Source organism: Oncorhynchus mykiss, chromosome 12, assembly GCF_013265735.2.
Source record: "Oncorhynchus mykiss isolate Arlee chromosome 12, USDA_OmykA_1.1, whole genome shotgun sequence".
NCBI lineage: Eukaryota > Metazoa > Chordata > Actinopteri > Salmoniformes > Salmonidae > Oncorhynchus > Oncorhynchus mykiss.
Window position 1 is genome coordinate 28,407,358 of NC_048576.1, and position 14,702 is coordinate 28,422,059.

Consider the following 14,702-nt stretch of genomic DNA (forward strand, 5'->3'; position numbering starts at 1 on the left):
ACCTTCGATGGTCTTCGTTCAGAATGTTCTGGAAGGCTTCATACTTACCCAATACATCGTTTGGTTTCAAGTCTTGCGTCTTTGTATTAGCTACTGCTAATAACATCAGCTGAAATGCACCCAAAACGTCCTCTGGTCCGGATAAGTTGCGCATCAAAACTTCAAAATTACACATTATATGTCGACTAAACAGGTCAAACTAAGTGCAGAAGCAATCTTTATGATGTTTTAGACGTGCAAAACAAACTTCAATTCAATCGGCCATCGTCTGCCCTTCTCTTGAGTGCTGGAAACAAAGGAATGGCTGGGACCAATTCGCGCCCATACGCACAGCCTATTCTCTCGTGGCACGCACTAATTTCACTCCTATAGGGTCAATTCTCGCGGGATTTGAACGATTTGAAGCTCTAATGAAAGAGGACATCTAGCGGAAGAGATAGAAAGTGTCCCCAGAATCATAGCTGGTTGGGAAGGGTGGGGGCCATGACGTCAAAGTTGCTCCAACTTTCATGGCCACAAAAACTAGTTTGGAAGAATGCCTGCCCTGTGAGTTCTGCTATACTTACAGACATAATTCCAACGGTTTTAGAATCTTTAGAGTGTTTTCTATCCAATAATAATTTTTATTTGCATATATTAGCAATTTTTGACAGATTTTTTTTCCAGTTTACTAGGGGTACCCAATCTCTCCAAAGGGGGCGTATGTCTGCCATATCCTTAACAGGTTTTAACTAGCCTCTCAAAGTACTTCATGATAACAGAAGTGAATGCTTCTGTCATTTAGTTCAGTAACCTTTGCTTTCTTGGGTATAAGAACAATGCTGGACATCTTGAAGCAAAAGGGGACAGCAGACTGGGATAGGGAGACATTGAATATGTCCGTTAACACTCCAGCATGATCTGAGGATGTTCTGAGGATGTGGCTAGGGATGCCATCACGGCCGGCAGCCTTGTGAGGGTTAACACTTAAATGTCTTACTCACGTCGGCCACGGAGAAGGAGAGTCCACAGTCCTTGGTAGCGGGCCGCGTCGGTGGCACTGTGTCATCCTCAAAGCGTGCGAAGAGCGTTTAGCTTGTCCAGAAGCAAGACGGTGTCCTCAATGTGGCTGGTTTTCCCTTTGTAGTCTGTGATTGTCTGTAGACCCTGCCACATACGTCTCGTGTCTGAACCGTTGAATTGCAACTCCACTTTGTCTCTGTACTGACGTTTTGCCTGTTTGATTGCCTTATGGAGGGAATAACTACACTGTTTGTATTCGGCCATATTCCCAGTCACCTTGCCATGGTTAAATGCAGTGTGCACTTACTGTTAATGTCAGACTGACATACAGACAGATACACTCACACCGTTTTCTGAATCGGTTGCAGACAGGCTCATATTCTGTACTCACACACACACACACACGTTCACACGTATAATGTGAGAAATGGATCCGTATGAATGGGTGTGTAGTGTATGATGCCATGTCATATCATATCTAGACCGAGGACAGGACAGTAATGCACTGAGAATGAGCACTTCACACCACCGCCAACACCAGTCACTGTTAGAGAGATACAGAGAGCAGAGGGCGTGGGGGGTGGACTAAAATATGACAGAGAAGGAACAATGAAACATGTAAATTGAAGTATATCTTTCATAGAGAAAGGAAGAATGAGAGAGAGAGAAACAGATTTATAAAAACACAGAGAAGAGAGAGAGAGAGAGAGAGACATAGTGCAGGAGAGATAAAAAAAAAGGAGAGAGCAGAACAGAGGCAGGCTTTGCCAGTGGGCACATCATGGCAGCACACAGTGTGACTCTGACAGGGTGAGGGGGGCTTGGGTTGCACAGCCATACCCTCCAGCACACACCACCAGCTGCCTTATTGCTCACTGACATTTACACACACACACACAGACACACACAGGCACACACACACGCACACGCACACACATATACACACACGCACACACACACACATACATATACATATATATATAGATATAGATAAATATAGATACACATATATGTGTGTGTGTGTGTGTGTGTGTGTGTGTGTGTGTGTGTGTGTGTGTGTGTGTGTGTGTGTGTGTGTGTGTGTGTGTGTGTGTGTGTGTGTGTGTGTGTGTGTGTGTGTGTGTGTGTGTGTGTGTGTATATGGACAGAGATGTGAAGTGAAGTGAAGTAATGTCTCCAGCTGCTTTTTTAATGACTGCCTGAAACGGACTGAGTCTCTTCAACTGATTGCGCTGTTTTGTTTTTCTGTCATGTGTGTGTTCTCTCTCCTCCCACAGACCCCCTGCGAGTGACCCTCTCACCTAAGAGTCTGAAGACGGGCATCAGCAGTACCCTGTTCTTTACCTGTGCTGTGGAGGGTTCGCCAGAGTACACAGTGGCTTGGTACAGGAACACAGAACCTATAGTCCCAGACCAGCACATCTCTATACAGGGCTCCCACAATGACACCCTGCAGATCACAGCTGCTCAGAAGAGCCACTCTGGGGCCTACCAGTGCTTTGCCTCCCGCAAGGGCCACACCGCCCAGGACTTCTCTATCATACTGCTGGAGGGTAAGAGGATGAGAGAGGGAAGGAGGGAGGGAAGGTTGGATGGGAGGGTGGGAAGCAAGCAACGTCATTCTTACAGACAGGGCCGGTTCCAGGCATAAGCGACATAAGAGGTTGATGATGTTTTTTTGTTTGGAACTCAGTCTCAATTTATTACTGAGAGTATGAATAGTAAAATAACCTGGTTGCAATTTTGAAATTTGGTTGAGCATCAGCAATCTTTCTGTTGTTATGCCAGTTACTACATTTTTGATTGGTAGTTGGTTCTAGCCAGCTATCTAAACTTGTAGTAGTCATGACCGAATACTGACTGGGCACGTGCCCCTGACCTGCAGTGGGCACACATTGATTTTGTTAGCCATTCTCACTCAGATGTCATATTAACATGGCATAAGTCATTAATTGTTTTTTTAGTTGTAGGAATTTAGCTTTAGAGGCCCACACCAGAGGGCAATGCAGCCCCTATTTTGACGTAATTCCTGACCTATAACGGAATTTCTCATTTAAGTTCCACCTCCGAAGAATGATGCAGGCTGCTAATACATATTCACATATTGGGGGATGGAATGTTGTGGAGATTTCCATGTGGAGGGGAGAAATAACAACAAGTAGGGCACTGATATCTGTCAGCGTAGCTAGTTAGCATGCTAACCTTATCTAGCTAGCTAATGTTATATGTTGTTGCAACACTAATCAAAAGATTAGCTAGCTGGCTGGCCTACTGTATGGCTGGTTCTGGAGCTCAATTTGGGGCAGCAGGTAGCCTAGTGGTTAGAGTGTTGGGCCAGTAACCGAAAAGTTGCTAGATCAAATCCCTGAGCTGACAAGGTAAACAATCTGTTGTTCTGCCCCTGAACAAGGCAGTTAACCCACTGTTCCTAGGCCATCGCTGTAAATAAGAATTTGTTCTTAAATGACTTGCCTAGTTAAATAAAGGTTAAATAATAAAAAATTAAAAAATACATTTGTCAAAAGGAAGCTCCGGTAATATGGATAGTCTAACTATTGAACGGTTTGGACTAGATTCTACATTGTAATGGACACAGTGCAACCTTTGGTAGGCTTCTGTCAGGCTGCGCTACAGCAATGCCACGTCAGCCTGTGCTCAAGAAGCTTGTGGAATTTTCTTTTGCGGGTGCCTTTTCATTATAGGATAGACACTTGTGATTTCTAGCTGCACCCGTCAAAGCAGTGGATCGTAGTCAAAACCATTCATCTTGGGGCAATGAGGGGAATGGGGTTCCAAAATGCAATCATATTACACACAATTTTACCATTACACTGAAAAAAAATATAAACGCAACAGGTAAAGTGTTGGTCCCATGTTTCATGAGCTGAAATAGAAAGATCCCATAAATATTCCATATGAACAAAAATATTATTTCTCTCAAATGTTGTGCACTCATTTGTTTACATCCCTGTTAGTGAGCATTTCTCATTTGCCAAGATAATCCATCCACCTGACAGGTGTGGCATATCAAGAAGCTGATTGAACAGCATGATCATTACACAGGTTCACGTTGTGCTGGGGACAATAAAAGGCCACTCTAAAATGTGTAGTTTTGTCACACAACACAATGCCACAGATGTCTAAAATTTTGAGGGACTGTGCAATTGGCATGAATTGAATGTTAATTCCTCTAACATAAGCCGCCTCCAACGTTGTTTTAGAGAATTTGACAGTACGTCCAACCGGCCTCACAACCGCAGACCATGTGTACGGCGTCGTGTGGGTGAGCGGTTTGCTGATGTCAAAGTTGTGAACAGAGTGCCATATGGTGGCGGTGGGGTTATGGTGTAGTTAGGCATAAGCTATGGACAATGAACACAATTGCATTTTATCAATGCCAATTTAAATGCACAGAGATACTGTGACGAGATTCTGAAGCCCATTGTTGTGCCATTCACCCGCCGCCATCACCTCATGTTTCAGCAAGATAATGACGGCTCCATGTCGCCAGGATCTGTACACAATTCCTGGAAGCTGAAAATGTCCCAGTTCTTCGATGGCCTGTATACTCACCAGAGATGTCACCCATTGAGCATGTTTGGGATGCTCTGGATTGATGTGTACGACAGCGTGTTCCAGTTCCCGCCAATATCCAGGACTTCGCACAGCCATTGAATAGGAGTGGGACAACATTCCACGGGCCACAATCAACAGCCTGATAAACTCTATGCAAAGGAGATGTGTCGCGATGCATGAGGCAAATGGTGGACACACTAGATACTGACTGGTTTTCTGATCCACGCTCCAAATTTTTATTTTTGTATTTTTTTAATCTGTGACCAACAGATGCATATCTGTATTCCCAGTCATGTGCAATTCATAGATTAGGGCCTAATGAATGTATTTCAATTGAATGATTTCCTCATATGAACTGTAACTATTTTTATTCAGTATATAAAATGTCATATATATTTTTGTTAGACAGACTAGCTCAAACATTTGTGAAACTTTACAATTATAATTTGCTAATAAAGAAAACAAACAAAAAAACAACTTAAGTTTGCACCCCCTATTTTAATTTGTTCCATGACAAAAAGCTGTTTGGCTCAGCCGAAAATGATCTGTTATATTGCTCAGCTCAGTCGAGACTCCGAAGAGGAAGAACTTTGCAGGTGTTTCTGATTAATAAACAATGCTATGCTGGTGGGTGGTAACATTCAAATTAAACTGTCCTGAAAAGAAACGTAGACTGAAAAGTATTAGCATGTCATAGCATAGGTTAAAAACACGGCATTGGCATGGATAATATCCAAAGTTACCACTTCAATTTCCCACTTCAATCCCAATCATACTTTGACTAAAATGATGACTTTTTGAATTTTTGCACTTGTGGGTGTTTAAAACGGCTAAACTTTCTCTCCACCCCATTGCAAAATTGATAGAATTTCAGGAAATAAGCTGTAAAACTGCAAATGATTTCTCTCTGCCCCATGGCAAAGGTAGTATTGCATTACATTCGTTATAAAATTACAAAATGTTTCTCTCTGCTCCATGGCGAAATGTGTAGAATTGCAGGAAATTCACTTTTAAAATATAAATGTTTCTCTCCACTCTCAAGAGAGGGGCCACTAAAATGTTTTGCCGCGGGGTGGGGTCCCCCCCAACCAAATCTCGCTTACAGATGTAGGATCTTCATTTTAGCCAGTTTGCAACAGCATAAAAATAATCCTGCAGCAACAGGAAATGTTAATTATTATGTGGATTATGATTAATAGACATTTTTGTAGGGGTTGATATGTTTTTCGGAAGGGAAAATGAAGTCTGAAATTTCAAAGTGGAAATTACAAACTTCAGAAGCCTTTTTAAACCTCAAATAACCTACACGTTTAAAATGTCCTGCATTCTCCTGCAACAGAGTGATCAAATTAAGATCCTACATCTGTAACATTATCTCACATTTCCCCTCTCTCTTTCTCTCTCTCTCTCTCTTTCTCTCTCTCTCTCTCTCTCTCTCTCTCTCTCTCTCTCTCTCTCTCTCTCTCTCTCTCTCTCTCTCCATCTATCTCTCCTGTAGACGGCACTCCTCGTATCGTGTCGTCCTTCAGTGAGCGCGTGGTCGCCCCCGGTGAGCCCTTCTCCCTGATGTGTGCCTCCAAGGGAGCACCACCCCCCTCCATCACCTGGACACTGGACGACGAGCCTGTGGTGCGAGACTCCGCCTACAAGACCAGCCAGTACACCCTATCAGACGGCCTGACCGTGTCACATGTCAACGTCAGCAGCCCGGCCATCCGTGACGGGGGAGTGTATCGCTGCGCCGCACGCAACTCGGCCGGTAGCGCCGAGTACCAAGCGCGCATAAACGTAAGAGGTGCCTGTCTACTTTTCAATATACACGCACCCCACACCTGCACCTATACACGCACTGACAATAAGTATACAGTACAGAAACAGGTGGAGATGTGTGAGGAGTTAGACAAACGTGCAACACGTACACACATCCAAGACACATGCATACATGCACTAACACATACAGCGAGGTTTAGAGTCCATCATTTCACACACCCAACCCCAACCCTCCAACCGTCATCCCTCTTTCTTACTCTCTGTCTTTTTCTCTGTATGTGTGTCTCTCTCCCGCTCTCACGTCCCTGTTTCTGTCTGTCTGTGTCTTGCCCAGTGTGTGTTTCTCTCTCTCTTTTGCTGTGTGTCTGTCTACCTGGATGTCTCTCTGACTCCTGTCTCTATCTATCTGTTCTCATCAAGACCACAGCAAAGACCATGTCTGTTCTCATCAAGACCATAGGACAGTGTTACTGAGGGTAATGTAGTCAAACATGTGCATACACACCCATGCACACAATCACTTAGAAAACACATTAATAGATATTACAAATATTACCAGTATGATTGGGTTAAGGGGACATCACTAACCTCTTTCTCTACCCCTCAATCTGCCCCAATCACTCTCTACCCAACTTTTATCTTCTCCCTCCCCAACCTTTATCTTCTCCCTCCGCAACCTTTATCTTCTCCCTCCCCAACCATAATCTTCTCCCTCCCCAACCTTTATCTTCTCCCTCCCCAACCTTTATCTTCTCCCTCCCCAACCTTTATCTTCTCCCTCCCCAACCTTTATCTTCTCCCTCCCCAATCTTTATCTTCTCCCTCCCCAACCTTTATCTTCTCCCTCCCCAACCTTTATCTTCTCCCTCCCCAACCTTTATCTTCTCCCTCCCCAACCTTTATCTTCTCCCTCCCCAACCTTTATCTTCTCCCTCCCCAACCTTTATCTTCTCCCTCCCCAATCTTTATCTTCTCTGCTCCCCTTTTCTCCCATGTTCTCCTCCCCTCTCTCTCCTCTTCCACCCCTGTCTCCTCCTCCCTTTTCCCCCTTCTTCCTCCTCCTTTTTCCCTCCTCTCCTCCTCTCCCCTCTTCCTCCCTCTCTTTTCTGTGTCTCCAGGTTCTCCTAGGATCAGGGAGATGCGTGACATCACGGCTGTGGCAGGAAGGAACACCTTTATAACCTGTCGTGTGATTGGTTACCCCTACTACTCTATCAAGTGGTTTAAGGACGGCATGCTGCTGCCTGACAACCATCGCCAGGTGGTGTATGAGAATGGAACCCTGAGGCTGAGTGATGTGCAGAAGGGCATGGACGAGGGTACCTACCTGTGTAGTGTGCTCATCCAGCCACAGACCTCCATCGACCAGACTGTCCACGTCACTGTCAAAGGTAGGGGACTAGACAGGGTTGGAGGACAGGGGGTGGGGGCAAAGGTGGCATAGGTAAGGCAAAGGGGGAAGGGATGATGTGTTACACTAAATCTACCAATGACAGGATGTTACCGCTCACTCCAGTGCAATGGATTTGTTGAAAGTCACCAATGTTTGAGCAAGGTTTCTTCCTAGTCGTAAAGAGGCAATCAGCTTAACAGGGTGGTCACACCATGGTGTTAAAAGCATCTAGCTTTATGTGAATGTGTAAGTGTGTTTGTTGGGTGGTAAGCATGTGTGCATTAGGTGTGTTTGTGTGTGGGTGTTGGGGGGTCTATAGAAGTCTGTGTGTGCGTGTGCACGTGTGTTTGTATGTGTCTCTGATTTAATTAGATAAATCATAATGAGGCCCAGATTAAATCCCCCAGACGTCTTAGCTGTAGCACCACTCCACCCCCTTCCGCGACCATGGCAACGGCATGACTTCCTCCGCCAGTTGGCCTGTAATCAGAGCACCTATTATGGGCTGGTGGAGATGGAAGGGGGTCAGGGGTGGGACCACTAACCTCTGACCTCTGTAACCTCTGCCCCCTAGTGCCACCCCTGATCCAGCCCTTTGATATCCCCTCCACGTCGGTGGGAAAGCTGATGTACATTGCCTGCGTGGTGTCGTCAGGTGACATGCCCATCCGCATCACCTGGCACAAAGACGGGCAACTCATCGTGCCTGGTTCCGCCTCTGGTGTTGGCATAGAGACCAAGGAATTCATGAGCTCCTTGCAGATCTCCAAGGTGACGCTGAAGCACAACGGCAACTACACCTGCATCGCTAGCAACGCCGCGGCAACCGTCAGCTGGGAAAGACAGCTGGTCGTCACCGGTGAGAGAGGGAGGAGGGGAGGAGAGGATGGAGGGAGGGAGGGTGAGAAGGAGAGGAAGGATTGGAAGATAAGTGGTGTTGAAGAATTTTAGAAAGATAAAGAATGAATGCATGGACAGACTGGTTATAGAAGCTGGAAGATATTAAGAAAACACAGAAGGATTGGATAATACTTGAAGAATATCCACCATTTTAGAGATGCTGTTGTCAATTATAATGACTGTACTAACTATAACCTCTCCTCCCTCAGTTCCCCCTCGCTTCGTGGTCCAGCCCAACAACCAGGATGGGATCTATGGGAAGGCAGGAGTACTAAACTGTTCTGTGGAGGGATACCCCCCTCCCAAAGTCATGTGGAAACACGCCAAAGGTAAAGACCAACACCCTGCAGCACTAACAACATCAGCTATCGAACTGTCTACTATTCTATGTATCATAGTGAAAGAACTTGTACAATAAAGTTTAATTGATGATGGAAGATAAAATTAGCAAATGTTTTTATTTTTATTCTCTACTGTAACATCATAACTAATGTACATCCAAGCGTAAGATTAGAGACCATTATAACCATGCATAAGTTTGACTTGACAAGACCGTGCCGTTCCTCCCTGTAGGTATAGGGAACCCCCAGCAGTACCACCCTGTGCCTCTGACTGGTCGGATCCAGATCATGTTCAACGGCTCCCTGCTGATTCGGCACGTCCTAGAGGACGACCGGGGATACTACCTCTGTCAGGCCTCCAATGGAGTGGGCTCTGACATCAGCAAGAGCATGGTCCTCACCGTCAAGAGTGAGTTCATCTGTCTCTCACTAGGTCTCTCTCTCTCCCTCTCTCTCGTTCTCTCTTTCTTTCTTCTTTTCTCTCATTCTCTCTCAATTCAATTCAAGTCAAGGGGCTTTATTGGCATGGAAACATATGTTTACATTACCAAAGCCAGTGAAATTGATAAACAAAAGTGAAATAAACAATAAAAAGTCAACAGTAAATATTACTGTTCCAGAATAACATTTCAAATGTCATATTATGTCTATATACAGTGTTTTAACGATGTGCAAATAGTTCAAGTTTAAAAAAGGGAAAATATATAAACATAAATATGGGTTGTATTTACAATGGTGTTTGTTCTTCACTGGTTGACCTTTTCATGTGGCAACAGGTCACAAATCTTGCTGCTGTGATTGCACACGCTGGTATTTCACCCAATAGATTTGTTAGTTTATCAAAATTTGATTTTTTTTCAAATAGTTATTTGTGCGTCTGTATAATCTGAGGGAAATATGTGTCTCTAATATGGTCATACATTTGTCAGGAGGTTAGGAAGTGCAGCTCAGTTTCCACCTCATTTTGTGATCAGTGTGCACATAGCCTGTCTTCTCTTGAGAGCCAGGTCTGCCTACGGCGACCTTTCTCAATAGCAAGGCTATGCTCACTGAGTCTGAACATAGTCAGCTTTCCTTAATTTTGTGTCAGTCACAATGGTCAGGTATTCTGCCACTGTGTAGTCTCTCTTTAGGGCCAAATAGCATTCTATTTTGCTCCGTTTTTTGGTTAATTCTTTGCAATGTGTCAAGTAATTATCTCTTTGTTTTCTCCTGATTTGGTTGGGTCTAATTGTGTTGCTGTCCTGGGGCTCTGTGGGGTGTGATGTGTTTGTGAACAGAGCACCAGGACCAGCTTTTTTAGAGGACTCTTCTCCAGGTTCATCTCTCTGTCGGTGATGGCTTTGTTATGGAATGTTTGGGAATCGCTTCCTTTAAGGTGCTTGTAGAATTTAACGTCTCTTTTCTGGATTTTGATAATTAGCGGGTATCAGCCTAATTCTGCTCTGCATGCATTATTTGGTGTTTTACGTTGTATGAGGAGGATATTTTTTTCAGAATTCTGCGTGCATAGTCTCAATTTGGTGTTTCTTGGTTGGTGAGTGGTCCTCAGACATCACAACCAAAAAAAAGGCAATGGGTTCTATAACCGATTCAAGTATTTTTAGCCAGATCTCAATTGGTATGTGAAATTTTATGTTCCTTTTGATGGCATAGAAGGCTCTTCTTGCCTTGTCTCTCAGATTGTTCACAGCTTTGTGGAAGTTACCTGTGACACTGATGTTTAGGCTGAGGCATGCATAGTTTTTTGTGTGCTCTAGGGCAACAGTGTCTAGATGGAATTTGTATTTGTTTTCCAGGCAACTGTACCTTTTTTGGAACACCCTTATTTTGGTCTTACTGAGATTTACTGCCGGGGCCCAGGTCATTCAGGGTCCAGGTCTGTCAGGGCCTAAGTCTGTCAGGGCCCAGGTCTGACAGAATCTGTGCAGATCTAGGTGCTGCTGTAGGCCCTCCTTGGTTAGGGACATAAGCACCAGATCATCAGCAAACAGTAGACATTTGACTTCAGATTCTAGTAGGGTGAGGCCAGGTGCTGCAGACTGTTCTAGTGCCCTCACCAATTTGTTGATATGTATGTTGAAGAGGGTGGGGCTTAAGCTGCATCCCTGTCTCACCCCACGTCCATGTGGAAAGAAATGTGTGTTTTTTTGCCCATTTTAACCGCACACTTGTTGTTTCTGTACATAGATTTTATAATGTTTGATGTTTTTCCCCCAACACCACTTTCCATCAATTTGTATAGCAGACCCTCATGCCAAATTGAGTCAAAGGCTTTTTTGAATTCAACAAAGCATAAGAAGACTTTGCCTTTGTTTTGCTTTGTTTGTTTTTGAATTAGTGTGTGCAGGGTGAATTTGTGGTCTGTCGTATCGTAATTTGTTAATAAGACAAATGTACGTTAGCTCAGTTCATTGTTTTTACTGAGTTTGCTGTTAATGATAATGCAGAGTATTTTCCCAAGGTTGCTGTTGACCAATATCCCACGATAGTTATTGGGGTCAAATTTGTCTCCACTTTTGTGGATTGGGGTTATCAGTCCTTGGTTACAAATATTGGGGAATATGCCAGAGCTGAGGATGATGTTAAAACGTTTGGAATTTGTGGTCTGTCTATTTGATAATTTCATGTACTGTAGTATGCCATCAACACCACAGGCCTTTTTGGGTTGGAGGGTTTGTATTTTGTCCTGTAGTTCATTCAATGTAATTGGAGAATTCAGTGGGTTCTGGTAGTGTTTAATAGCTGATTCTAAGATTTGTAATTGATCATGTATATGTTTTTGCTGTTTGTTCTTTGCTATAGATCCAAATGATTGGAGACTGGGTTTATTCACATCCACATTCTGGATAGATAACTCTTCGTTTTGTTGTTTGTTTAGTGTGTTCCAATTTTACCAGAAGTGGTTTGATTCTATGGATTCTTCGATTACATTGAGCTGATTTCTGACGTGCTTTCTGACGTGCTTGTTCCTTCTTTTTCCGTAGTGTATTTCTCTATTGTTTTAGTGATTTAGCACAGTGAAGACACAGACTCAGGTTGTCTGGATCTCTATGTTTTTGTTTGGATAGGTTTCTCAATGTCTTTCTTAGGTTTTTTAATTCTTCATCAAACTATTTGTCATTGTTGTTAATTTTCTTAGGTTGTCTGCTTGAAATTGTTTGATTTGATAAGGGAAGCTGAAAGGTCAAATATACTGTTTAGGCTTTTTACTGCCAAGTTTACACCTTCACTATTACAGTGACATTTTTTTGCACAGGAAGTTGTCTAAAAGGGATTGAATTTCTTAATATTATACAGTTCCTTTGGCTGTTATGCCTCATGATTGAGTATTGCTCTGTTCAGGTAGACTGTGATTTTGCTGGGATCTAATAGGGGTGTTAGTGGGCTGACTGTGAAAGCTCTGAGAGACTCTGGGTTGAGGTCAGTGATGAAGTAATCTACAGTAATACTGCCAAGGGATGAGCTGTAGGTGTATCTACCATAGGAGTCTCCTCGAAGCCGACCATTGACTATGTACAGACCCCGCGTGTGACAGAGCTGCAGGAGTTGTGACCCATTTTTGTTGGTTGTTTTGTCATAGTTGTGTCTAGGGAGGCATATTTGGGAGGGAATACTGTTTGCTGAGAGTGTCAGGTTCTTGTCCAGTTTTGGCATTTAGGTCGTCACAGACTAGTACATGTCCCTGGACCTGGAAATGGTTGATCTCACCCTCTAGGATGGAGATGTTGTCATTGTTAAAGTATGAGGATTCTATTGGAGGGATATAGGTAGCACACGTGAGGACATTTTTCTCTGTGGCGATAATTTCTAGCCAGATGTAAAATGTTCCTGTTTTGACTAATTTAAAAGAGTGTGTTAGGTCTGCTCTATACCAAATTAGCACACCCCCTGAGTCTCTTCCCTGTTTCATACCTGGTAGTTTAGTGGATTGGACTACCAGCTCTCTGTAACCTAGAGGGCAACCAGTGGGTCCGTCTCCTCTATACCAGGTTTCTTGTAGGATGACAATGTCTGTATTTCCAATTTATTTTATGAAGTCTGGATTCCTGCTCTTTAGGCCAAAGTCAGATGACCTCAGACATTGTATATTCCAGAATGAGATAGTAAAATATATGTGTTCCATAGTGTCTAGTGTTTCGTGTGGTTTAGGCCCAGACCATTACAGTAGGCGTGAGCAGAGCATGTTGTCTCACTCTGTCTCTCTCTTTCTCTATTTCATTTTCTCTCATTCTCTTCCTCACACTTGTCATTCATCCCCCCCTCCTGTTTGACCCCAGCCCTGGGCTACACTTCATTAACCCTCTTCAGGAGGAGGGTTGGCTCTAAACTTAAATACCACTCTCTCTAAGTCTCCCGGACTGGTGTGTGTGTCTGTGTGTGCATGTTGATTGATTTGTTCCTCCAGTCTGTGTGTCTTTTTGTCTGTCTATGGCTGTGGTGGGGAAGGAAAGGTTCTGATGAATTAGTGATGAAAACAAAACAGCAGGAACCCTTCAGATCAATAACCCATGTTGGCAAAGAGGAGGGAAGGAGAGGAGGGAAGGAGGTAGACAGGGAAGAGAGGAGGGGGTGTGAGAGGGCCACGGGGTCTCGGAGCGTGAAATGAAAATAGAGAGTGATGGAGGGAATAAATTGAGATTTCTATTTTCAACACACCTGTACAGTACCTTGATTTTTCTAATACCCATCCCTCTTTCCTTCTCTCATTCCCCCATATCTATTCATCACATTCATTAATATTTCTCTCTGTGTGTGTCTCCAGTTCCAGCCATGATCACGTCGCACCCCAACACCACCATGGCCATCAAGGGCCAGATGAAGGAGCTGAACTGCACAGCGCGGGGCGAGCAGCCCATCATCATCCGCTGGGAGAGGGGCGACACTGTCATCGATGCCGAGAGGAACCCCCGCTACTCCATCACCATCAACAAGAAGGGAGACGAGGTTATCTCCACACTCAAGGTCAGACACTGAGGAAAGAGGGTAAAATGTTGAGAGAGAATTGACATTGGAGGGCATTAGAATTTAGAATTTTAGCCCAATTGAGTTGAGATCAGAGTACAAAAAGGGTTATTTTGTGTGTTGCTGTCCCCCATGTAGCTGAAGCCAGCGGAGCGCGGGGACTCAGTCTTCTTCTCCTGCCACGCCATCAACTCATACGGAGAGGGGCGAGGACTCATCCAACTTACCGTGCAAGGTGCCTATCTCTCGCACTCTGCTATTACTGCACATAGGCTCACTGTTGACCGACCAGTGATTAAGGTTAAATGTATACCCAACCTCCTCCTTTAACACACACAGAGCCTCCTGACCCTCCTGAGTTGGAGGTGAGAGAGGTGAAGGACCGCAGTATGAACCTGCGCTGGATCCAGAGGTTCGATGGCAACAGCATCATCACCAGCTACGACATCGAATATAAGAACAAGTCTGGTACGAGTCCAACCAGTCCAACCCTGTAAACCCTCACATCCCAATTGTCCTCGATCTAACTCCCTTTTCTCTGGTCCTCTAATGTTCTCTCTATCTGCTTCTATTTGTTACAGATACTTGGGATCACAAGTACACCACCAGGAACATCTCCCCCACTAACAACCAGGCTAACATCGTGGAGCTGCACCCTGCCTGTGTCTACAGCATCCGCATGTACTCCTTCAACAAGATCGGACGCAGCCAGCCTAGCAAGGAGCTCACCATCAGCACTGAGGAAGCACGTAAGT

At 44.3% G+C, this 14,702-nt stretch overlaps 1 protein-coding gene across 7 annotated transcripts in view; it reads left to right on the forward strand.

Moving 5' to 3' along the window:
* LOC110536836 (Down syndrome cell adhesion molecule-like protein 1 homolog) overlaps positions 1-14,702 on the forward strand; it is an 86,166-nt gene that overhangs the window by 53,493 nt on the left and 17,971 nt on the right. For 6 of the 7 annotated variants that reach the window (XR_005034939.1, XM_036937323.1, XM_036937324.1 and 3 more), the window contains exons 6-15: positions 2,280-2,555; positions 6,077-6,373; positions 7,467-7,739; positions 8,316-8,600; positions 8,851-8,970; positions 9,215-9,391; positions 13,748-13,947; positions 14,086-14,182; positions 14,287-14,415; positions 14,529-14,696. Coding sequence is in view for 6 of the 7 variants with exons in the window: in XM_036937323.1 (XP_036793218.1) it covers positions 2,280-2,555; positions 6,077-6,373; positions 7,467-7,739; positions 8,316-8,600; positions 8,851-8,970; positions 9,215-9,391; positions 13,748-13,947; positions 14,086-14,182; positions 14,287-14,415; positions 14,529-14,696 (2,022 nt within the window). In the remaining variant the exon portion in view is untranslated. Of the gene's footprint in view, positions 1-2,279; positions 2,556-6,076; positions 6,374-7,466; positions 7,740-8,315; positions 8,601-8,850; positions 8,971-9,214; positions 9,392-13,747; positions 13,948-14,085; positions 14,183-14,286; positions 14,416-14,528; positions 14,697-14,702 lie in introns of those variants that run through there. The other variant, XM_036937328.1, reaches the window with a different exon arrangement.